Source organism: Cherax quadricarinatus, chromosome 79 (genome assembly GCF_038502225.1).
Source record: "Cherax quadricarinatus isolate ZL_2023a chromosome 79, ASM3850222v1, whole genome shotgun sequence".
NCBI lineage: Eukaryota > Metazoa > Arthropoda > Malacostraca > Decapoda > Parastacidae > Cherax > Cherax quadricarinatus.
Genome location: NC_091370.1, coordinates 7,433,314 through 7,459,309, shown reverse-complemented (window position 1 = coordinate 7,459,309; position 25,996 = coordinate 7,433,314). Strand labels below are relative to the sequence as shown.

At 40.0% G+C, this 25,996-nt stretch overlaps 1 protein-coding gene across 10 annotated transcripts in view; it reads right to left on the bottom strand.

Moving 5' to 3' along the window:
* Positions 1 to 353: 353 nt before the first annotated feature.
* The window catches only part of LOC128702637 (5-phosphohydroxy-L-lysine phospho-lyase), a 140,176-nt gene continuing 114,533 nt past the window's right edge, over positions 354 to 25,996 (bottom strand). For 8 of the 10 annotated variants that reach the window (XM_070101882.1, XM_070101876.1, XM_070101879.1 and 5 more), the window contains 3 exons: positions 17,245 to 17,344; positions 14,093 to 14,260; positions 355 to 558 (listed from right to left, as the gene is read on the bottom strand). In XM_070101882.1, coding sequence (XP_069957983.1) covers positions 420 to 558; positions 14,093 to 14,260; positions 17,245 to 17,344 — 407 coding nt within the window. In that variant the 3' untranslated portion in view covers positions 355 to 419. Of the gene's footprint in view, positions 559 to 14,092; positions 14,261 to 17,244; positions 17,345 to 22,534; positions 22,633 to 25,996 lie in introns of those variants that run through there. The other 2 variants (XM_070101875.1, XM_070101881.1) reach the window with 2 other exon arrangements.

Below are 25,996 nucleotides of genomic sequence, written 5' to 3'. Positions count from 1 at the left end.
GGTTTTATGATTTGATGCGTTGTTTTAGTGTGGGCAAGGTAACATTTATGAAGGGATTCAGGGAAAAAGATTAATAGTCCTCGAGGTGGGAAATACAGCGCCTACACTCTGGAGGAGGGATAGGGATGTGGTGGCTTGGAGGGCCATCTGAACTGTGATGCCTGGAGTTTACCTGGAGAGAGTTCTGGGGGTCAACGCCCCCGCGGCCCGGTCTGTGACCAGGTCTCCTGGTGGATCAGAGCCTGGTACCTTTCTGGCAGAACAGCAATTGAATGACTGTTTTCTCTTAGGTCACCATACCTTGGTGGGAGATGGATTAAAAAAAAAAAAAAAAAAAAAAAAAAAAGGATAATGAAATGGTACATTTGCCCCCCCCCCTTTTTTTTTATTGTTTTTATACAAAAATACATTTACTGATTTTAGTCAAGGTCTTGGTAGCATTGTAGAACACGTTCAAGATTCACTGTGCCTTTTGACGAGGCACTGTCATCATCATCATCCTGTGGCTGGAGGATACCTAAGCGGCCTTCACAGCTTCCAACACGAGGTTGCATTGCTCTGAAAAATTATGTATAATATATATAAAGTACTGGACAAAATTTCTATTACATGCCTGAGTTTGAACTATTGTGGCCAGTTGAACACTTGGTTTACCAGCAGTCATTCTCGGGCTGTTTTAATGGAAGTGCATGAACATAATTCAAATAATCCTTTAGGATTGTATCATGATTACCCATGGACAAGGAAGATGGGCAGCTTAAAAAAAAATTTGTAACAATTATTTGTAAAATACAATTGTGTCCTTTTGACACATAAGGGACAATCAGCCAGATACAATGCTAGCAATTTCTTCTCTCCCAAGCTGTATAGCCCTTGTGGCTTAGCACTTCTTTTTTTTGATTATAATAATAATAATTCTCTCCCAAACTCTCTACTGGAGAGAGCTGGAGTTTACCTGGAGAGTTCTGGGGGTCAACGCCCCCACGGCCCGGTCTGTGACCAGGCCTCCTGGTGGATCAGAGCCTGATCAACCTGATCCATACTCCTCCTCCCCAATTTGATATCCAATTTTTCTTTATCTAAATCATTTGATACCCTCATCACCCTACTCTTTTCTATGTTCACTTTCAACTTTCTACCTTTACACACATTCCCAAACTCATCCACTAACCTTTGCAATTTTTCTTTAGAATCTCCCATAAGCACAGTATCATCAGCAAAAAGTAACTGTCAATTCCCATTTTGAATTTGATTCCCCAAAATTTAATCCCACCCCTCTCCCGAACACCCTAGCATTTACTTCCTTTACAACCCCATCTATAAATATATTAAACAACCATGGTGACATTACACATCCCTGTCTAAGAGCTACTTTTACTGGGAAGTAGTCTCCCTCTTTTCTATACACCCTAACTTGAGCCTCACTATCCTCATAAAAACTCTTTACAGCATTTAATAACTTACCACCTATTCCATATACTTGCAACATCTGCCACATTGCTCCTCTATCCACTATCATATGCCTTTTCTAAATCCATAAATGCAATAAAAACTTCCCTACCTTTATCTAAATACTGTTCACGTATATGCTTCAATGTAAACACTTGATCTACACATCCCCTACCCACTCTGAAACCTCCTTGCTCATCTGCAATCCTACATTCTGTCTTACCTCTAATTCTTTCAATTATAACCCTACCGTACACTTTTCCTGGTATACTCGGTAAACTTACTCCTCTATAATTTTTACAGTCTCTTTTGTCCCCTTTCCCTTTATATAAAGGGACTATACATGCTCTCCGCCAATCCCTAGGTACTTTCCCCTCTTTCATACATTTATTAAACAAAAGTACCAACCACTCCAACACTATATCCCCCCCTGCTTTTAACATTTCTGTCATGATCCCATCAGTTCCAGCTGCTTTACCCCCTTTCATTCTACGTAATGCCTCACGTACCTCCCCCACACTTACATTCTGCTCTTCTTCACTCCTAAAAGATGGTATACCTCTCTGACCAGTGCATGAAATTACTGCCTCTCTTTCTTCCTTAACATTTAAAAGTCCCTCAAAATATTCTCGCCATCTACCTAATACCTGTATCTCCCCATCTACTAACTCCCCTACTCTGTTTTTAACTGACAAATCCATACTTTCCCTAGGCTTTCTTAACTTGTTTAACTCACTCCAAAATTTTTTCTTATTTTCATTAAAATTTCTTGACAGTGCCTCTCCCACTCTATCATCTGTTCTCCTTTTGCACTCTCTCACCACTCTCTTTACCTTTCTTTTACTCTCCATATACTCTGCTCTTCTTATAACACTTCTGCTTTGTAAAAACCTCTCATAAGCTACCTTTAGCTTCATCATTCCACCAATCACTCCTCTTTCCTCCTGCCCCCACCCTCCTATAACCACAAACTTCTGCCCCACATTCTAATACTGCATTTTTAAAACTATTCCAACCCTCTTCAACCCCCCCCACTACTCATCTTTGCACTAGCCCACCTTTCTGCCAATAGTCGCTTATATCTCACCTGAACTTCCTCCTCCCTTAGTTTATACACTTTCACCTCCCTCTTACTTGTTGTTGCCACCTTCCTCTTTTCCCATCTACCTCTTACTCAGAATGATTAGAAATGTGTTTGAAGGAACTGTAACATGAAAAACATTAAAACTGTTACAGAAAATATTAGTAACAATAATTATTACAGAATTAACTTCAATAAATTTACAAGTGGGAAGGACAGGCATAGCCTCCCCTATATCATCTTTTATCTAGCCCAACACCTGGAAAACAAAGGCATCTAGCAGCCATTTGGGTCACCTGCCTTGGTGGGACATGGCCAACATGTTAAAAAAAAAAAAAAAAAAAAATTGTACTTCAAGAAACTGATAGATTTCATTTAGACAAGGTATGTATAGATTTCAAAGAATACAGGGGAACAGCTGCTAACAGTTTCAATCAATTTATTTTTTCAATCAATAGATGCTGCTTTCACCTTTCCTTTCACAGGAGGGAAGAAACAGCAAATTTTGATGGTACAGTTTGGACTCCTACATTCATTTATTTATTTATTTATTTAGTAATTTTAGCATACATACAGAGGTACAAAAAAATACAGGTAAGAGCAGCATGCCAAAGCCACTTATATGCATAGCATTACGGGCTGGCTTAAAATTAACTTAAGATTAACTAAGCAATGATGAAATCAGTGGTAAGACATTATTGTAAACAGATAACTATAAAGCACAAATGAGTATTACAAAGACAGGTCATATGGTTGCATGCATTGCTGTACATTCAGTAGAATGGAGTATTCTGTTAGGTAGTGTATTTAAAAAATAACAAAGTTAGATTGGGTCCTAGGTTTAACATTTATGTGATGGTAATAAATGGTATAAAATACCGACAATGGAAATATAAACAAATGCAGTATAATGTGATCCTTTATTGACAACGTTTCACCCACACAGTGGGCTTTCTCAAGTCACACACGGATCTACCTTGGCTGAACCACTCGCCAAGAAACTTCTTCATCGCTATCCCACATAAGAACATAGAACACTGCAGAAGGTCTACAACTTGTCCAATACCCCTGCCAAGCTACCCAAGACTATAACCCCACCCGGTAGATCATCAGATGCAGCATTCTTCACCTGACCTCAACATTCTGACTATAAATACTCTCGTACCTTCCAACCCCAGGTAGATCCGTGTGTGACTTGAGAAAGCCCACTGTGTGGGTGAAACTTTGTCAATAAAGGATCACATTATACTGCATTTGTGTTTATATTTCCATTTATGTGATATAATTGTGAGTAACATTTATGATATACAATTTATAAGGTTCAGTTATTCAGTATTTATTTGGTTTTGGGTGAGTAAGTGATCTTTGAGAAGAGACTTGAATTTATAAACAGGTAGCGTTTCTTTTATATTTACAGTTAATGAATTCCAGATTTTAGGGCCTTTTATGTGCATTGAGTTTTTGCATAGCGTGAGATGGACACGAGGAACATCAAAGAGTGATCTGTGCCTTGTGTTATGGTCATGTGTTCTGTTGAGGTTGGCAAGGAGATGTTTGAGGGGAGGGTTAATATCAGAGTTAAGTGTTCTATGTATGTAATAGGTGCAATAATAAGTATGGATGTTTTGTATGGTGAGTAGGTTGAGTGTTTTGAATATTGGTGGAGTGTGCTGCCTGTAGTGAGAATTTATCATCATTCTAACTGCAGCCTTTTGTTGGGTAATTAGTGGTCTGAGATGGTTAATTCTTGTTGAGCCCCATGCACAAATTCCATAGGTGAGATAGGGGTAAATAAGAGTGATAAAGGGCCAGGAGGGCTGACTGTGGAGCATAGTACCGTATCTTCGATAGTATGCCTACAGTCTTGGAATTTTTTTTAGAAATTTGTTGTATATGTGTATGAAATTTGAGTCTATTATCAAGGTGGATTCCTAAGAATTTTCCCTCTGTTAGTTTTGTGATAGGTGATCCGTTTATCGTTATGTTAAGATGTACATCTGTAGCTCTGTTACCAAACTGAATGAAGTAGGTTTTGTCAATGTTTAGTTTAAGTTTGTTAGTCCTCATCCAGGTAGATATTTTCTGTAATTCGGTATTTACAGTATTGGCTAGCGTGACTGGGCTCGGGTGAGAGAAGACGTATGTAGTGTCATCTGCAAAAAGTGTGGGTTTGAGTAATTGCGAAACATTTGGTAGGTCATTTATGTATAGGAGAAAGAGAAGAGGGCCAAGGACACTTCCCTGTGGGACACCAACTGTAATTGGTTGAGCGGAAGAGCTTGCCCCATTTGCGTACACATATTGGCTTCTGTTGCTGAGGTATGACTTGAGGTAGTTGAGGGAGTGACCTCTTATACCATAGTGTGACAATTTTACGTGGAGCAAGTCATGGTCAACTGTATCAAAAGCTTTACGTAAGTCAATGAAGATCCCCAGTGGGACTTCTTTTTTCTCTATTGCAGTGTATATATGTTTACCTGGAGAGAGTTTCGGGGGTCAACGCCCCCGCGGCCCGGTCTGTGACCAGGCCTCCTGGTGGATCAGCGCCTGATCAACCAGGCTGTTGCTGCTGGCTGCACGCAAACCAACGTACGAGCCACAGCCCGGCTGATCAGGAACTGACTTTAGGTGCTTGTCCAGTGCCAGCTTGAAGACTGCCAGGGGTCTGTTGGTAATCCCCCTTATGTGTGCTGGGAGGCAGTTGAACAGTCTTGGGCCCCTGACACTTATTGTATGGTGTCTTAACGTGCTAGTGACACCCCTGCTTTTCATTGGGGGGATGGTGCATCGTCTGCCAAGTCTTTTGCTTTCGTAGCGAGTGATTTTCGTGTGCAAGTTCGGTACTAGTCCCTCTAGGATTTTCCAGGTGTATATAATCATGTATCTCTCCCTCCTGCGTTCCAGGGAATACAGGTTTAGAAACCAAGCGCTCCCAGTAATTGAGGTGTTTTATCTCCGTTATGCGCGCCGTGAAAGTTCTCTGTACATTTTCTAGGTCGGCAATTTCACCTGCCTTGAAAGGTGCTGTTAGAGTGCAGCAATATTCCAGCCTAGATAGAACAAGTGACCTGAAGAGTGTCATCATGGGCTTGGCCTCCCTAGTTTTGAAGGTTCTCATTATCCATCCTGTCATTTTTCTAGCAGATGCGATTGATACAATGTTATGGTCCTTGAAGGTGAGATCCTCCGACATAATCACTCCCAGGTCTTTGACGTTGGTGTTTCGCTCTATTTTGTGGCCAGAATTTGTTTTGTACTCTGATGAAGATTTAATTTCCTCATGTTTACCATATCTGAGTAATTGAAATTTCTCATCGTTGAACTTCATATTGTTTTCTGCAGACCACTGAAAGATTTGGTTGATGTCCGCCTGGAGCCTTGCAGTGTCTGCAATGGAAGACACTGTCATGCAGATTCGGGTGTCATCTGCAAAGGAAGACACGGTGCTGTGGCTGACATCCTTGTCTATGTCGGATATGAGGATGAGGAACAAGATGGGAGCTAGTACTGTGCCTTGTGGAACAGAGCTTTTCACCGTAGCTGCCTCGGACTTTACTCTGTTGACGACTACTCTCTGTGTTCTGTTAGTGAGGAAATTATAGATCCATCGACCGACTTTTCCTGTTATTCCTTTAGCGCGCATTTTGTGCGCTATTACGCCATGGTCACACTTGTCGAAGGCTTTTGCAAAGTCTGTATATATTACATCTGCATTCTTTTTGTCTTCTAGTGCATTTAGGACCTTGTCGTAGTGATCCAGTAGTTGAGACAGACAGGAGCGACCTGTTCTAAACCCATGTTGCCCTGGGTTGTGTAACTGATGGGTTTCTAGATGGGTGGTGATCTTGCTTCTTAGGACCCTTTCAAAGATTTTTATGATATGGGATGTTAGTGCTATTGGTCTGTAGTTCTTTGCTGTTGCTTTACTGCCCCCTTTGTGGAGTGGGGCTATGTCTGTTGTTTTTAGTAACTGAGGGACGACCCCCGTGTCCATGCTCCCTCTCCATAGGATGGAAAAGGCTCGTGATAGGGGCTTCTTGCAGTTCTTGATGAACACAGAGTTCCATGAGTCTGGCCCTGGGGCAGAGTGCATGGGCATGTCATTTATCGCCTGTTCGAAGTCATTTGGCGTCAGGATAACATCGGATAGGCTTGTGTTAATCAAATTTTGTGGCTCTCTCATAAAAAATTCATTTTGATCTTCGACTCTCAGTCTGGTTAGTGGCTTGCTAAAAACTGAGTCATATTGGGACTTGAGTAGCTCACTCATTTCCTTGCTGTCATCTGTGTAGGACCCATCTTGTTTAAGTAGGGGCCCAATACTGGACGTTGTTCTCGATTTTGATTTGGCATAGGAGAAGAAATACTTTGGGTTTCTTTCGATTTCATTTATGGCTTTTAGTTCTTCCCGCGATTCCTGACTCCTAAAGGATTCTTTTAGCTTAAGTTCGATGCTTGCTATTTCTCTGACCAGTGTCTCCCTGCGCATTTCAGATATACGTGTATTGACCTCTTTTAGCCGCTCTGTTATTCTTTTCCGTCGCCTGTAAAGGGAGCGCCTGTCTCTTTCTATTTTACATCTACTCCTCCTTTTTCTTAGAGGAATAAGCCTTGTGCATACATCGAGTGCCACCGAGTTAATCTGTTCTAGGCATAAGTTTGGGTCTGTGTTGCTTAGTATATCTTCCCAACTTATATCGGTTAGGACTTGGTTTACTTGGTCCCACTTTGTTTTTGTTATTGAAGTTGAATTTGGTGAATGCTCCCTCGTGACTAGTCTCATTTTGTCGGTCTGGGGCTCCACGCATACATGTCTGAACCTCAATTATGTTGTGATCTGAGTATATTGTTTTTGATATGGTGACATTTCTTATCAGATCATCATTGTTAGTGAAGATGAGGTCTAGTGTATTCTCCAGTCTAGTAGGCTCTATTATTTGCTGGTTTAAATTGAATTTTGTGCAGAGATTTAAAAGCTCGTGTGAGTGTGAGTTTTCATCAGAGCTGCCTCCTGGTGTTATTACTGCAACAATATTATTTGCTATATTCCTCCATTTTAGGTGCCTCAAGTTGAAATCCCCCAGGAGCAAGATGTTGGGTGCAGGAGCTGGAAGATTTTCCAGACAGTGGTCAATTTTTAACAGCTGTTCCTGGAATTGCTGGGATGTTGCATTCGGAGGCTTGTAGACTACCACAATGACTAGGTTTTGGTTCTCGACCTTTACTGCTAAAACTTCCACTACGTCATTTGAGGCATTAAGCAGTTCTGTGCAAACAAGTGACTCTGCAATGTACAGGCCAACCCCCCCCCTTTTGCCTGTTCACTCTGTCACATCTGTATAGGTTGTAACCTGGGATCCATATTTCGTTGTCCAAGTGATCCTTTATGTGGGTCTCAGTGAAAGCCGCGAACATTGCCTTTGCCTCTGCAAGCAGTCCACGGATGAAAGGTATTTTGTTGTTTGTTGCTGGCTTTAGACCCTGTATATTTGCAAAGAAGAATGTTATCGGACTGGTGGTATTGTTGGTACTGGGGGGGGATTTTTTTTCCGGCATTAGTATCTGTATCTGTTGGTTTGGAGTGGAGGCCATCGACTGTGGTTCCACTCCAGGAATGACTGGATTTGGTGTACGATTTCTGCCATTTCCTGCCAGTTTTTTTTCCTTCCTGGCACTAAAAAACCTCTCCCTCTTGAGTGGCTGTGGCTACCCAGGTTTTCCCATGGCCTGGATGTTTTGTATCTTTTTGTCCCCTTTAGATGGTGTGCCTGGCAATTTAAGTTATAGCACAGTCTTTCCTGTACTGAAGAGGTACACATTTCAGGGTGAAAAAGCTTACAGGAAGGGAGTTTGCATTTTCCTGTTGTCATATGGGCATGGCATTTTCTAGGGTGGTCATAGTTGCATGTCCCATCTGTTTTTCCAGATTTCCCATGCCAGGAGATACCAAGTGCATAGTATGTGCACAGGCTTGGTTTCCGCTTGCCTTGGGTTTCTGTGACTGTATTCCCTGTTGGTGCATGTTTCCCTGTCTTACTTCTATCCTCCCTAGCACGAACAATGGAGCTCCCACCAGTTGTTTTTGGTAATTTATCCTCACTATTGCTATTGGAGTCCTCTTGTTTGCTATTTCCTGCGGTATTTCTAGTTTGCAATATTGGTTTTATCTTATCTTTGACTACACTTGTTTCCCTACTATGGCTCCTGTCCCCTATGAGGTCATTTATATGTATTCCTTCCTGCGTATAATTCCCGACTACCTGGACAAAATCTCCAGCTTCACCATTACTGTCTCCCAGGACAGTATCTCCAGCTTCACCATTTCTGTCTCCCAGGACAGCACCTCCAGCTTCACCATTACTGTTCTAGCATATGTATAATAGCATCATTAGTATTTTTATTAGGCCTGAATCCAAATTGGCAGGGGTTGAGTATGTTTTGGGAGATGAGGTAGGAGTAGATTCGTTTATGAATTAATTTTTCAAAGATTTTTTAGAGGGTGTAAATTGGATATTGGCCTATAGTTATTCAACTCTGTTTGGTCTCCTCCTTTATGGATCGGGGTGACCCTTGCTATTTTGAGAACTGTAGGGAAGGTGGAGGATTCAATGGATTTGTTAAAGAGTGTTGCAATGATTGGTGATAGTACTTGTGACACTTTTTTGTATATAAAGGGTGGTAAGGTATTTAAATCTCCTGCCTTGTTTTTTAGTGCGTTGATAATAAGGGAGACTTCGTATGGGTTAGTCGGAGCTAGGAACAGTGTTTTCGGGTAGTTGCCAGTGAGGTAGTCATTTGGTGGGGTATCTGAGCTTGGGATTTTATTGGCAAGGTTTTGTCCTATAGTGGAGAAGAAATCATTGAGTCTGTTTGCTGTTTCTGTTGGTGGGAATTGGGGTTCATCTGATTTTGCTAATTTTATTTCGCTATTTCGTGATATCTTTTTTGTTCCCAGAATTTCTGATAGGGTCTTCCAGGTCTTTTTTATATCACCTCGTAAGTTGGATAATCTGTTCTCATAATACAATTTTTTTGCCCTTCTTATCGGGCTGGTTAGGATTGACGAGTAACGTTTTGTTTGGTCTCTGGTTATGTGACCCATTCTGTACTGTTTTTCATATCGGTGTTTTGTATTTATGGATTTGAGAATGCTGGGTGTTAGCCAGGGACTGTTCAGTCTCTTAGCTGTCATCTGTTTAGTTTTTTTAGGGCAGTGCTTGTTATAGAGGTATTGGGTCTTTTTTAGAAAATTATTAAAACATTCGTTAATATCTGTATAGATTTCTAGTTCAGTGTGCCAGTCAATGTTTGTTACTGCTGTTGTGAAGTTATTAATGGGTGCCTCATTGTGAAGTCTGAAGGTGACTTTAGTAGTGTCTTGGGGTATTTTACCAAGAGTTATGAGGAAAGTAGGGTAGTGGTCTGTGGTATTATCTGTAATTATGCCTGATTTTAAAGGGGATATGGTGTTGGTCCAGATGTGGTCAAGTAGGGAAACACTAGTCTCCGTAACTCTTGTAGGTTTTGTTACTGTTGGTAGTAACATGCAGTTACTCGTTGTGTTTGTGAATTCAGTAACATGTGGGTCCTGGTCTTGCAGGAGATTTATATTGAAGTCACCTGAGAGTAGTGATCTTTGTTCATGCGTGCATCAGTTATCATACTTCCTAGGTTTTAACTAAATTGGCTAATGTTTGATTGTGGAACTCTGTAGATGTTTATCACTGTGAGAGGTTTTTGCAGGTATTTGGATTTCAATTTAGCTATTATATATTCCTCATGTTCATCCCTTGTGCAAGTATTAGTGATACATTCTAGTTGGTCTGAGTAGTATATAGCTGTGCCACCCCCTTGTTGGTCTGGCCTACAGTTGTGTATGGCTGTGTAACCAGGAATGGCATAGACATCTGTAGTATCAGGCTTTAGCCAGGTTTCAGTTAGTGTAATGATGGACATATTGGCATGCAAGGAATTTAGTAATGCTATGAGGTCATCGTAATGCTTGCTTAAAGATCTGATATTGTAGTTAAAGATAGTTATGTTGTTGCTGGCTCTGAGAAGTGCCTTTGATTGTTCTGCTGTGTAGTAATTACAGTAACTGTTTGATTCATTTAAGTCATTAAATAAGAGGTTGGTATCAGGATCAATGCTTGTAATCATAAGATTTGTAGTGAATCTATAGTTAGAATTAAGTATAAAACAAAGTAAATATTCTAAAGCTAAAAAATAGCACCTGAATTATTTAACAAATGTAAAAATAATGAGCTAAGGTAGTTTTTTAAAGCTAAAATAAAGGAGACAATATAAAAGGGACTAAAATAATTTGTGGTGAACAAATAAAGTGATGATCAAATAATCGAGCTTGGGAATATGATAGTAGGTAGTACTTTAAAGGTAATTCTTTAAAGTTAGAATTATAATATAAAATTATAATATAAAAGGGACTAATATAAGTTGTGGTGAACAATAAAGTGGTAATCAAATAAATGAGCTTTGGAGTATAATGGCAAAATAGTGAACTTATTATACTTTAGCACCTGAGAATAGCACCTTGATTATTTTAACAATTGTGAATATATGAACTAAGGTAGTTATATAAAGCTAAAATAAAGGAAAAAAATATATAAGGGACTACAATTAAATAATAGTAAACAAAGTTAAATGGACAGATAGTCACTATGAAATAATATTGGTTTAGGAGTAAGATCTGATTTGTAATATTAAATAAGTTGAGCAGTTTATTGCACAATAAAAAGTAAAAAAATGAGGTAGTTGGTACTAGCTAGCAAAAGATAGTTTTGGTACCTGCAAAAAAGTAATTGGAATATACACTAATTGCACACACAATAAAAAGTGACTAAAAAAACAAGTAGTGGTAAACAAAATTAAATGGACAGGTAAGAACAATGAATAATATTAATTTGGAGTAAGATTTGACTTGTAACACAAAATTATGAGCAATTAATAGCAGTAAGAAAGAAGTATAAAGTATTGGAGGTAGTTAGCATTAGCTAGTGATGAAAAAATAATAATGCACAATATAATAGTAACGTACACTATATGCACCACACGTATATATGTATTAAGGGCACTTATCTAATCTGTTACAGAAATGTCCGCTTTTCTAAGGAAGGTAGAGAAATCATGTTCGTTTGAGATGGTATATTGTTGTCCTGTTGATGTTTTCCTTACTAGTATTTTCCCATCTCGCGTGAAACACTGATGTATTTTGTTTTCCTGTTTAAGTTTTCTCAGCCTGAACAGAAGGTTTTGACGTTTTCTTGTTAGACACTCATTTATGTACACTCCATTTTTCATTGTAATTGCTGATTTAACCCTTTGAGGGTTTTCGTCGTACTAGTACGTCTTACGCATAGGGGTTTTTGACGTACTAGTACTCATAAATTCTAGCGGCCTCAAATCTAGTGGGAGAAAGCTGGTAGGCCTTCATATGAAAGAATGGGTCTATGTGGTCAGTGTGCACAATCTAAAAAAAATCCTGCAGCACACAGTGCATAATGAGAAAAAAAAAACTTTGACCATTTTTTTTAATAAATCAGCGACTTTGCAGTGTATTTTCGTATGGTATTTATTGTTGTATTCTAGTTTTCTTGGTCTCATTTTATAGAATGGAAGACATATTACAGAAATTGAGATGATTTTGACTGGTTTTACAAAGAAAAGTGCCTTGAAATTGAGCTCAAAGTAGCAGAAATGTTCGATTTTTACCAAACTTCAAAAGTATACAAATCGTGCCAAGCGTGCAATACACGTCAACTGGTGAGTCTAATATTCTTTCACAAGTGCACCAATAATATTTATACCATTTTTTACACTAATGCAGTAGTCTGCATAACAGTAAATCTTATATTTTTTGTGAAAATAAAAATTCAAAGTGGAAAGCAAAAGAATATAAGAGGGGCCTTGAGATGTTACTAATGACTAGAGGAAATGTCATTTTAGTGCTAGGAATGTCTTTCTTGTTTATTCTGGACCCTATTCGGAAATTGGCATCTTTTGAAATTTGTGTGAAATTGGCAAAATTGCTAAATTCTGACCACTGTACTGGATAGTTGAATTTCATAAATGAGTGGTTTCTTGCACCCATTCGATAGAAAAAATGGAGTTCTAGCGAAATATTCATGTTTTTTGTCGACTAGTACAGTGAAATTGGCCGAAAATGGGGCTCAAAGTGGGCAAAATCGCCGATGCGTAAACATCGCCGAGACCGCTAACTTTGCGAGAGCATAATTCCGTAAGTTTTCTATCAAATTTCAAACTTTTGGTGTCTTTATGATCGGGAAAAGATTCTCTATCTTTTCATAAGAGAAAATAATTTTTTTTTTTTTTTAAATTTGGCCGACCCTGAGAACGAGTTTCGGAGAGGGCCTGTCGACCCTCAAAGGGTTAATTAGGTCCTTTCTTTTATCGTATGAATGAAGTCGGATCATTATACTGTGTTTATTTCCTGGTTTTCCTAGCAAACGTGTTTCTTTGATTTCATTGTTTTGCACGATGATTTGTACGTGGTCCTGTATTGTCCTGACAGCAGTTTCTTTGCACTATGCTTGGGTTATGTCACTTGGAATGTGTGGACTGTTTATTATAACTTCATCAGACAACTTATCTTGTTCAGTTTTGTCGTCTTGGAAATCAAGGTATTCATTTAGTCGAGTGTGCATGTTCTGATTCCAGTCCTTGATTGCTTCTTCAACCTTCACATTTATTGTAGTTATTTGTTCGGTGTGACTGGCTATAGCTGCTTTCAGGTTATGTTCCCATAGATATCATAAATTAACATCTGTGACTAGTAAATTATGCTTGCATAATACATTTATACTCATTCTAAGCTTCAGAATTCATAACTCTCAATGTACTTTAATCTAGTTACAGTATTATCAACATTCATACAAAAGAATGAACAGAGCTTTCGGCAAGAGAAAGACATTTGCCACACTTTGAACTAAATTCCATGGTTAATTTCCAATTTATGGCTTGTGTGTCTGGACCCAAGAAATAGGAAAAAAAAAAAAAAAAGTAAAGTAAAAGTCAGAATCATTCCCAGGATGTACATCAGAAAAGTTAAACATTTGTTACGTGCCAGGGGATCCTTCAAAGGAGGGGAGTGCCTTGAAGCTGGTGAAGGGTTCTTGATTCAAGAAATTTTAGCTATTCTCCACTTGAACCAAACCTAATTACCTCTCATACCTCAGGTGCTGTATGATCCTTATGAGTTAGTGTGTCCCCATTAATAAAAATATAATTATATGCTTGTAGTATGAAGGTAAATGACTACCAACAATGTGAGGGAAATGGACAGGAATGCATTCACTTGGACACTTTTACTGAAGACATTTCAATCCTTGGACCCTGATCACTTCAATTCCCTGGATGAAAATCATGTATTTACAGTGATTAAGGTCCACTGACTGAAACGTCTTCAAGATTTGTGTAAATTTCCTTCAATTATGTGCTACTCATTAGAGACCCTCCAATTAACCTTGCTTAGGATTTAAGGTTTAAGAACGAAATGTAGAAAAAGCATTTTGTTACAGTACTTACGTATTTACAGCTTGTGAAATTCTCTGGGTTGAAATTTCTGCAAGAACCTTGTCTAATCCTTGGGAAAGAATGAGAGCATTCTCTTTGGTAAAACACATAGGAGGCATCAGGATGAGAATGTTTCGACCGTCTCCCTCATTAGCCATTATAACATGTTTTTCTCTCATTCTGTAATGAAAAATAAATAATAAAGGTTTGCACATGTACAGTACATTTGGTAATTCCCTAGTACCACATTAGGGTATTTCCAAGATGTAATGGCAAAAAATTTTGTTATACACATGCTTGTTCAAAATTTTATCAAACAAGTCTTAAGAAAGTCCCAGCAGTTTGGAGTCATGATTTATAATGAGTTTTGGCTAAGTAAATACGTATACAAGCAGCAGATGAACCAAGACTGAGAATCTTATTAAAAGAGACGAAGGAGTGTGAAAGGAGAGCTAATGAGAGAGCAGTGAGGGTTTTATTATAATATTTTGCTTAGAGTTTTGGAGTGACATCAGTAAGTTAAGAGCCTAGGAAACACAGTCATCAGATGGAGAGGTGGAGGTACTGGAAAGATAGACGAAATATTTTGAGCTGTTCAGTGTTGATGAAGTGAGGGAGGTAGCGATATCATGTATTAGACAGGGATGTATAACATCTTGTAGGAACGAGGAAGAAACAAATGTAAGTAGTGGGGAAAGTACACAAGGCAGTGGGCAGAAAGCTAGGTGATAAAACAGATGTGGCAGATGAGATCAATACAGAAATATTAACAGTAAGCAGGATATAGTTTTGGAGTGTTTGGTGTATTGTTTAAATATATGCATGAAACCAGGAAAGGGTATTTAGGGAATGGCAGTGCATGCATAATTCTTTCGTACATATAAGGGCAAAGAGAAAGAATGAATACGTACAGTATAGAAAAAATTAAGGGTGAGGAAGTATTGAAGGATTGCCGAGGAACAAGGTGGTTTTACGAAAGGCAGTGGATGTATAGGACAACTGTTTATATTGACACAAGTGAACAATATTTAGTTAATTGTAAGGAAATTTTTTTGTATCTATGAATTTAAAAAAATGGATAAGATAGAGAAGCAATGTGTCAGATGTTGCAAAATGTACAGAATAGGTGGTAAGATACTAAAAGCAGTAGAGTTTTTATGTGGACAGTGAAGCTCAGGTTAGTATATGTAGGGGAGAGGGGGGGCTTATTTTCCCATAAAAGTAGGCCTTACGAATGTATAATGTCACTTTGACCGTGGAATTAAAAGATAAATTTGATACGGTGGGAGCTGTCAGTTACTTTTTGCATAAGAAACTTCTTTTGGGAGATTCTGAAAAACTGCAAAGGGAAGAAAAATTTTGGAGGGTATATTATGAAAAAAATATTAAAAGGTAACATTTAAACCAGCAGGAGAGAATTTTAATAGTTTTCCTAATGTTGAGAATTAGTAAAAAATTTCCACATTTATTTCATTTACTGTATATATGACATGGAACTATGCAGTATGCTTAGTTTTCATTACTATTTTTCATACACTACAGTATCTGAGTATTACTTAAGATTATCTTTTAAGGAAAGTGCCTCAATTCCAGTGAAATTCTAATGATCCAAGGAATGTAAGCTACCCTCTTCCTTGAAGCAAACCCGATTACTTCCCATTCCCGAACTGTTGTATGGCCCCTATAGGTTTAGCACTTCACCTTTGAATATAATTTCCTCATTTCTAACTACAGCATATGGACTAAGGCCAAGCTACCACCCTTCACAACAGATAGAAGAAATCAGTTTAAATACAATAAATCATTGTACAATGTACTAGTTCCCTTATTAGTCATGGGGCAAGTACTCAACACAAGTTGTAGAGCTCCTTGGAGAATGGAAGGAAATCAGATTCCATCCATGGGAAAATAGATCCAATTCCTTAGATCAAGAACTGCTCACTGGCATCAAAGCACCTCACTTGATTTTTATCAATTTTAATCAGGGGGAAAAAGTGCTAAATGTACAATGGTCATTTAGTTCTTAATTTTTCCAGCTAGCTTATTGTGACTTTTATTCTTTATTATCATTAATGTGAAATACTGAACCCTTTAAGGCCACACAGCATGAGAAGTGGTTAATAGGCATGAACTTTCATCTGCCTGGAGTGCAGGGGAGAGAGATGCGTGATAATATACACTTGGAAAATCCTAGAGGGATTAGTACCAAACTTGCACACGAAAATCACTCCCTATGAAAGCAAAAGACTCGGCAGGAGATGCAACATTCCCCCAATGAAAAGCAGGGGTGCCACGAGTACACAGAGACAACACAATAAGTGTCCAGGGCCCAAGACTGTTCAACTACCTCCCAGCATACATAAGGGGTATTACCAATAGACCCCCTGGCTGTCTTCAAGAGGGCACTGGACAGGCACCTAAAGTCAGTACCTGACCAACCGGGCTGTGATTCGTACATCAGTTTCCATGTGGCCAGCAGTAACAACCTGGTTGACCAGACCCTGATCAACCACAAGACCTGGTCTCAGACTTAGCTGTGGGAGCATTGACCCCTGAAACCCTCTCCAGGTAAACTTCAGGTACCAAGTGTGATATGACACTCCCTACTTGTCACTGACCATGACAAACACATTTATTGCACCAGCTTTGATTTTGATTTAGCACTCTCAGACTCCAGCCCCACTAGCCAACACTCTCACCTTCACAAACCTCTATCCTTGCACACACTTTACAGAGCTCGATGACCGTTATGGATTTAGCTCAAGGTTATTATTACCACAACCACCAGATTTTATTGTCTCCGAGGAGTGGGAGGAAGGGTACACTGAAGTCAGTGAAGGGTTCTCAATCCAAGGAAATAAAGCCATCCTTTCCTTTGGATCAAACCTGATAACGTTCATTTCCCAGGGGCTGTTTTAAGATAGGGTCAGATATTTTGAAGAAGCATTTATTGATTCAGATATGCATGAATGTGCCGAGTTCCTGAAAGATGTAAACTTGCATCTAGAGTCTGTATTAATTCTTCTTTTGAAAATAATACAATAAAGCAAATTCATTCAAGAATGCAAAGATAATTTTGAAGAACTATTCATTAAATGAAATTTACATTATCACATCTAACATAGTTACAATCACTAGGATAACAAAACAAAGGCACCACTTACCTATATACAATCTGATCAGCTAGCTCTCGTGCAGGTGTTTTGCTCTGCTTGCTCCACACTATCTCTATTCCAAATATGAGACCTTTACCTCTCACATTACCTACAAGGTGAAATTTTTTTTTGTAGTTGTAGGTTTGATCAAAAAATTTTTTTTTACGAGATGTGATTATAACATTAACGAGGAAGAGCTCAACCCACAGGAGTTGTAGAGATATTGGAGAATGGGAGGCTTGATATAAGAGTGTAGCTCTAATTACAGGCATCAAGGCATCCCTTTGAAACTACCTGGTGTGACTGACAAATTAGAATGCCAGGAATTGAGATTTTTTCCTATACTATTTCATTCATTACAGTACATTCGGGTAATACCAAGTACAGTGGTCCCTCGTTTTTCGTAATTAATCCGTTCCTGGAGCCGTTACTATAAACGAAATTTACGATTTGCGAATCAATTTTCCCCATAAGAAATAATGCAAATACAATTAATCCGTTCCCGACACCCAGAAGTATTAACCCTTTGAGGGTTTTGGTCGTACTAGTACGTCTTACGCGTAGGGGTTTTTGACGTACTAGTACGCATAAATTCTAGCGGCCTCAAATCTCGCGCGAAAAGGCTGGTAGGCCTAGGTGTGAGAGAATGGGTCTGCGTGGTCGGTGTGCACAGTAGAAAAAAAATCTGGGACCCAGTGGTGCATTGTGGGAATGCCCTCTTAGTAAACAATGTCCACCATGCCTCGCGGTAAGAAGGTCCTCACTCCTCGGCGAATTGGGACACTTTTGTTCCCCAGTGACAGTTCTAATAGTGATGGAAGTGCCAGTGAAGATGAGTTTCGTGGTTTTAGTGAGGTTTTGACCGAAACTAATGACCATAATATCGGTAATAGTGAGGAAAACCCAGATGACCCTCAGCCTTCCACCTCTGGTGCTGGGCCCTCTTGTTCACGTTCAGTTGTTCCAGAACCCAAGAGGAAACTTCTATTTTCCCAAATCCCAGACTCAGATGAGAGCATGGGTGATGATAGTGATAGTGAATATGAACTACAAGCTCTTCAAACTAGTTCCAGTAGTGATAGTGAAGTGCAATATTCCCCAGTGAAGCGTCAGTATATACGACGATATATGCGCTCTGGTAGTGTGCCATATGTTATACCAAGGGGAAGGAGTGTATCTCGGAGTACATCCCGTGGCTGTACAACAGGAACAGACAGTGAAAATGACGAAGATACTGTTGCAATTGGGATGGAAAATGTGCGTGGTGGTAGTGGTGCCGGCGGTGAGGCACCAGCAGTGGGCCATGCTGCCACCCACGCCGCTGCCTCAGCTGATCTACAACAAAGGCCACCATCCCCCACTCACCCACCACACCAGCCTCCACAACCACAACCTCCACAACCACAACCACCTGTCATTGTCCAGTACCCACCAGCAGACCGCACCTGGGATTGGCAGGAAGCTGTCAATTTTGTTCCAAATCCCCACCAGTTTGATGGCAGCCAAAGTGGAATACGGCCATCTTGTGCACTTGGGAACAATGCCACTGAACTGGAATGTTTCGAGTTATTCTTTGACGAACCACTGATGAAAAGTATTGTCATGGAAAGCAACACATACGAGTACACCATGGCAAACACATTACTTTCACCAAAATCACGTCTACACCAGTGGAAGGAGGCAAGGAGGCAACTGTGGCTGAGATGTATCTTTTCTTTGCCACAATAATGCTTATGCCACATGTGTATAAGCACAAAGTGAAATCATACTGGTCAACAGACCCCCTGATTGCAACACCAGGTTTCAGTGATATAATGCCAGTGAATTGATTTGTGCTAATGTTACGTATGCTTCACTTCTCAGATAAAACCAGGCCTGACAGAACTGACAGGTTATATAAGATTAGGAATGTGTTTGTGTATCTGAAACAGAAATTCAGTACGCATTTTTATCCCTTCAGGAAGCTTGTAATTGACGAGTCTTTGATTCTGTTCAAAGGAAGACTCTCTTTCAAGCAGTACATACCAAGCAAGAGGAAACGCTTTGGTATAAAGTTGTTTGTGCTTTGTGATTGTTACAGTGGTCTGGTATTGGATATTATTGTGTACACTGGAAGTTATACATTGCAAAATACCAGGAAGTTATTGGGCATCTCAGGTGATGTGGTTCGAACAATGATAGAACCATACCTTGGTAAGGGGCATATATTATATACAGATAACTGGTACACAAGCCCCTCACTCAGTGATTTTTTGCGAGTGAACATGACAGATGTGTGTGGCACAGTGCGTGCAAATCGGAAACATATGCCCAGGTTTGACGCTGGCACTCGTAGAGGTGAGGTGCAGGCGTTTGCTGCCAATGACATCATGGCATTTCGGTGGCATGACAAACGAGATGTCACACTGTTGTCATCAATTCACCCTAATGAAATGGCAGACAGTGGCAGGCAGCATAGAGAGAGAAATGAACCCATTCTAAAACCTGCAGCTGTGATTGATTACACCTTCAACATGCATTCAGTGGACAAATGTGACATGCAGATTGGGTTTGCTGATTGTGTTCGCAAGAGTTATAAGTGGTACATCAAACTGTTTTTCCATCTTCTGGACATTTCCATGCTCAATGCTTATAATATGTATAAGATGAGCACCAGAAACAAACCACAGTACGGCGAATTCTGTTTGTCTGTCATCAGACAAATAGTATTCAAGTACCAAGGAACAGCACCTGCAATTGACCGCCCACCAAATTATCAACAACTACCTGCTCGTCTGAAGCATGGTGATCACTTCCTGGTAAAACTGCCTGCTACTGCTTTGAAGAAAAAGGCTCAGAAGAGGTGTTACGTCTGTGCACATACAAAAAAACGCACACAACAACGCAGAGACACTCGTTTTATGTGTGAGGAGTGCAAAACTCCATTGTGCATGACACCATGTTTCAAAGAGTTCCACAGGCTTCAGAACTTCTAGAAACATTCCCTGTGACTGTATATGTGTATATAAAATATAGAAAAATAGTAATAAACAACATTTCATATCATTTGTTTGTGTAAATATTTTCTGTAAACAAAATAATGACAACAGTGTTTATGCCCTTATTGTGTAGTATTGAAAAAGAAATAACTTACAAAATACTGATCATGTTGGCCTCAGAGGCCATAAAAGTTACTCAGAAAAAGAAAAATTGAAAAATAATTGAAAATAGTACATAAAAAAGTAAATAGAGAAATACCGGGTGACGGCAGTCGGCGATGTTACCATATGTTGTTCAATTTTGGCAAATTTCACGCCTCCATATCTCGGTAAGTATTGACGTTAAAATTTTTTTGTTTAGCCTATAATGTTTAGAAAAAAATATTTTTTTCATAAGAAAAAATAATTTTTTTTTTTTTTGAAATTTGGCCAACCCTGAGAACGAGTTTCGGAGAGGGCCTGTCGACCCTCAAAGGGTTAAAACAAAAAATTTTTTTACACGAAATATACATATAGTACATAAACAATACAATGGAAAATGATGAATGAAACATTAACAGCATAACACTTACCTTTATTGGAGATTCTTCTCAGTGTATGGGAGACTGGAGGAGGAGAGAGATTGGAATGTTTACAGTTTGGAAGGGGAATCCCCTTCCAGCAACACCTCAGGTACCAATTGCTTCTCTGGGGTTGCTTCTCTTCTCTGTTTCTTAATGCCACTAGGACCACCTTGAGAGTCACACTAGTCCTGTCTCGCAAAGTAACTGTGGAGAGAGCTCTGTTTCTGGCCTCTCTTTAGCACTTCCCGAAAATGGCCCAAGACTGTCACTGTACATATTTCTCACCTTCTTTACCACAGGCTTGGCACTAGGAGCTTTCTTTGGAGCCATGGTAGCTTATTTAGTAATTGCAAGCACTAAAATGAGTGGAATATTATGAAATATTTCGTAGGAGCACTTGAGGGGACCTTTACTCACTGGTAAACAATGCCAGACTGGCTGGGTAGGGAGGCCGCCCCGGCTCACACCGTGCGTACGCGTCCTGGACGAATTACTATTCGCGAATCAACCTATGAAAAGCGAGTCCATGTTTATACGAAAATACCCCTATGATTGGCAAAATTTACGATTGCCGAGAACTACAAAAAGCGAGAGATCACTGTACTATTAGTGTATTTCTTTCATTTGCTTCTTTAACTGCCTACACCTAAATCACTTTTTAAATGGGTACAGTGCCTTGATGCTGGTGAAGAGCTCTAGATGCAAAGAACTGATTAAATTTTATTACCTCCCATTCCTGATGTGCTGTTTGACTACTTCAGATGATTTGATGTTTGGTGGTACTGATTACAGTGGACCCCCGCTTAACGATCACCTCCCAATGCGACCAATTATGTAAGCGTATTTATGTGAGTGCGTTTGTACGTGTATGTTTGGGGGTCTCAAATGGACTAATCTACTTCACAATATTCCTTATGGGAACAAATTCGGTCAGTACTGGCACCTGAACATACTTCTGGAATGAAAAAATATCGTTAACCGGGGGTCCACTGTATTTATGATTATAAAAAGTGAAGAATACTGTGAAAGAATATGGACTACTCTGAATATCACTGTGGTAGGGGGCCTGGTGGCCTACCTGGAATACAGCCCATCAATGATACCACCTAAGTACTCACTTCTCCAGTCGCAGTGAGGACTCTAGCACACTACGTACTGCAAAGGACCCCAGTGGAAATAAGTCACTGACTTTTTTGGGTTATCCTAGGTTCTCTACACATGCTGCTATGTATGATAATTCTATGTAACTGTATTTGTGTATACCTGAATAAACTTACTTAATCAGTGGCACAGTAAATGCCCTCACAAGCTGATCCTTCCTTGCCGTGCTAACAAGGCGCAAAGATCTTACCTGAAAGTGATCTGAAAGTACATCAACATGAGCCTGATCTCTGTGCATCTCCGAATACACATGGTCTACGCGCACACTACAAAATAAATCGGTACTGAAACCCTTTCAAAGATTCCTGGTTAGTCATTGGATTCCAGCATCAATCATTACTTCATCATATTTTTTTTCTATCGAGATGTTGCAGTTAGGCACTATTTGTGTCCTTTGTTAGTTGGAAAGTTTCTCTCTAATCTGAGCTAATAAAGGCAAAGCTTTGAAAGGGCTCATGCTGCATGACCCTTTCAGATTTAGCAATTAAATTAATATGAAACGTCCAACCCCCTCAACAATCATCTCAAAGTTGTTCATGGAGGTGGTCTTCTATTACATCTCATCCTATGTTCCCTTTCCAGGTGCATTGCTCTTACAATATTACACAGAAGACAGCATTTCTTCTTGCCACTGCCTCAGGTGCAAGGGTAGGCACAATCCACACACTCCCCAGGTTGAAGGAACATGCACAGTTCTGGAAGGATAAGATTTGTGTCACTCTCAGAACTTTGTACTTGAGAACCAGAGATTCCACAACTCTCACAGCCTTCCACTGGAATTTGTTACTTTCATCATTTCTAAGTGCCAATCTTTTCAAGCTTCTACAGTAGCTCTGAAAAAATACTTGGTTTGGTTTCAGGGATGAACAAGATAAGCTAACCATTTTGTCAATCCAGTATCCAGTCTACTTCAACAGCACCAATTACTTAGCTATAGCAACTAAAGGTTGCCCTGGACCCCCCTTATCTTTGAAAATTCACAGCTGATGAGCAGATCTACTCTTGTACATCAGTATGTACAGTGGAACCTCAGTTTTCACTTGCCCGGGTTTTTGTCGAATTCGGTTTTCGACGACTTTTTTCGTCAAAATTTTGTCCCAGTTTTCATTCATCACCCTTGATATCGTTGAGTTGACAGTGGTCCACCGTACCGAATGTGTCCACCCGCACCCACATAAAGCATCCCATGCGTTTTGAGTCAGTCTGGCTTTGTTTCTCGTCGGTAGATGGTGGTAGAAGGTGGTGGTTGTGATGGTGGCAGTGGTAGTGATAGAGGGTGGTTGTGATGGTGGCAGTGGTAGTGATAGAGGGTGGTAGTGATAGTGGTAGAGGGTGGTAGTGGTAGAGGGGGGTAGTGATAGTGGTAGATGGTGGTAGTGGTAGAGATAACCTCTCCTCCCTCTCCCCTCCTCACCATCTTTCATACAACAAGTCTTCAATAAAGGTAAAAGTGACGTTAAATGTTCATTTATCCATTTCATTAGTCCTTTATATTTATTTCTTTGTTTTCTGTATGTAAAACTGTAGTTATTCTTTATAAAATGTATTTTTTGTTAATACTTTTGGGTGTCTGGAACGGATTAATTGGATTTACATTATTTCTCATAGGAAATATTGCTCCAGTTTTTGTCGAATTTGGTTTTCGTCACTTTCTGGAACAAATTAATGACAAAAACCAAGGTTCCACTGTACATCAGACACCTCGTGTTCTCAGAGTATCATTCCTGGGACATTTACAAGGTTTCTCCTAACAGAGTATCTGCTGAGCTTATGGCACACAAGGAATCATGCACAAGACTCTAGACACATACATACATTCTATGTTGCTCACTTTAAATTTTGGACTAGTGTTCATTTGGACTAAACCCCAGTCACTGTTTCCCCGTGAGCCACTGGCTTGTCAAAAACTCCTTCCCATCTGAAATTCCATATGGCTTGCTATCTTGTATGTTTATTTCATGTATGGGCATGCCTCATAACTGGCTCCTATTACCTGGAGAGAGTTCCGGGGGTCAACGCCCCCGCGGCCCGGTCTGTGACCAGGCCTCCTGGTGGATCAGAGCCTGATCAACCAGGCTGTTGCTGCTGGCTGCACGCAAACCAACGTACGAGCCACAGCCCGGCTGATCAGGAACTGACTTTAGGTGCTTGTCCAGTGCCAGCTTGAAGACTGCCAGGGGTCTGTTGGTAATCCCCCTTATGTGTGCTGGGAGGCAGTTGAACAGTCTCGGGCCCCTGACACTTATTGTATGGTCTCTTAACGTGCTAGTGACACCCCTGCTTTTCATTGGGGGGATGGTGCATCGTCTGCCAAGTCTTTTGCTTTCGTAGTGAGTGATTTTCGTGTGCAAGTTCGGTACTAGTCCCTCTAGGATTTTCCAGGTGTATATAATGTATCTCTCCCTCCTGCGTTCCAGGGAATACAGGTTTAGGAACCTCAAGCGCTCCCAATAATTAAGGTGTTTTATCTCCGTTATGCGCGCCGTGAAAGTTCTCTGTACATTTTCTAGGTCGGCAATTTCACCTGCCTTGGCCTCTCCAACTGCAGTTCATTCCCAGTGATATTACTTTGCCAGGGCACACATCTTTCATAAAATGTTATCTTCCTCTTTAGTGTACCACCATCTAGAGCCCTGTCACCAGCATCTGTGCCAGCCCCTAGATAAATTAATATCCATTCCTTGAGCAGCAGCACATCAAGGTACATATATGACCCTGAGATCATCTTCGACAGAGTACTTTTTCCAGTCAGCCACACAAAACTTAGCAGTAGCAATAATCAGGGTGTCTCAAATATGTGGGTGGGTCCTCATAGTTCCTGTGGCCTATCATGATTTATTATGCTGGGCCCTGGAGATACAGACACTAGCCTCCAGGCATTTAAGCAGGTTCATCTGAGACTGCAATTGGTTAAATCTTCATTCCTCCTGATCTTGGGGATTCCAAACAGGGAGGTATGAAAAAAGTATGACCTTAACCCTTAAACTGTCCAAATGTAGATCTACGTTCGCTCATGTAGGGCTCCGAACATAATCTACATTTTTTTACATGCTTTCAAATGGAGAAAATCAAGGTCGGAGTGCTACACAGGTAAACGTAAATCTGTGTCTGGACAGTTTAAGGGTTAATAAGACGGATGACACTTGAAGTCTTGAAAAACACCGTCTGTCAATAGTCTTGAGAATCATGTTCCTGGTCTATAATTATCCCATTACTTCATTTATCAATATATTACTCTATAAATAAGCTGTAGTAGTATTTGTAGTCTTCATTTATCCCCCTTAGTGTGAGTATTCATGTGTTTTTGCTGCAGTGTTAATGTTTGATTATAGGGTGCTGTCCTAGACCCACCTTCATTCTGAAATTCGAAAAATTCTGAAATTCGAAACACTACTGGCCCCAAGAGTTTTGGATAAAAGAATGTGGACCTGTAGCCTTTTAGTAAATCTCTTTACAACTGTGACCTCTTGTTCTTTCTGTAGATGTCAAAATTACAACTCTTGATCTAAAAAGCATGTTGCTACATCGGGTTTGGTGGTGCACTTGGAATGCAATCACTGCATATTACCACCAAATTTGCATCCATTATTTTTCTCAGTAACAGAGTTGTGCGCAAGCTAACACTAAAGCTGTGCCAACAAACCTCCCATGGTTGGTATGCTATGCAGTTTTACCTGTTAACATCCATGGAAGAAAACAGCTGAAGATGAAGAATGGGAGGAGGATCATCATCTCTGTGGGCCACCATGCTTGATACAGTCTTAGATCTGGAATCTTTCAAACATCTTATGTGGAGGCAGACTCTGTTGAACAGTATGAGACAATTATCCCAGTCTTATAGACCAGGATTCATGGTTATAGGAGTGACAGTTCTACCAAACTAAAAGCTCATAGGCCCAGGTATGTAGAAGAGGATCTCATTACCGCTGGTCCTGAGCAAAGTTCTGGTTGATGCAATATGTGAGCTGCTCCTAAACACATGTGGTTTTTCTGCCATGACAGTCTGAAGATCAACTGTAGGGGTAGTTCCTCTTTTAAACCCTCTGACTGTCACAAGCC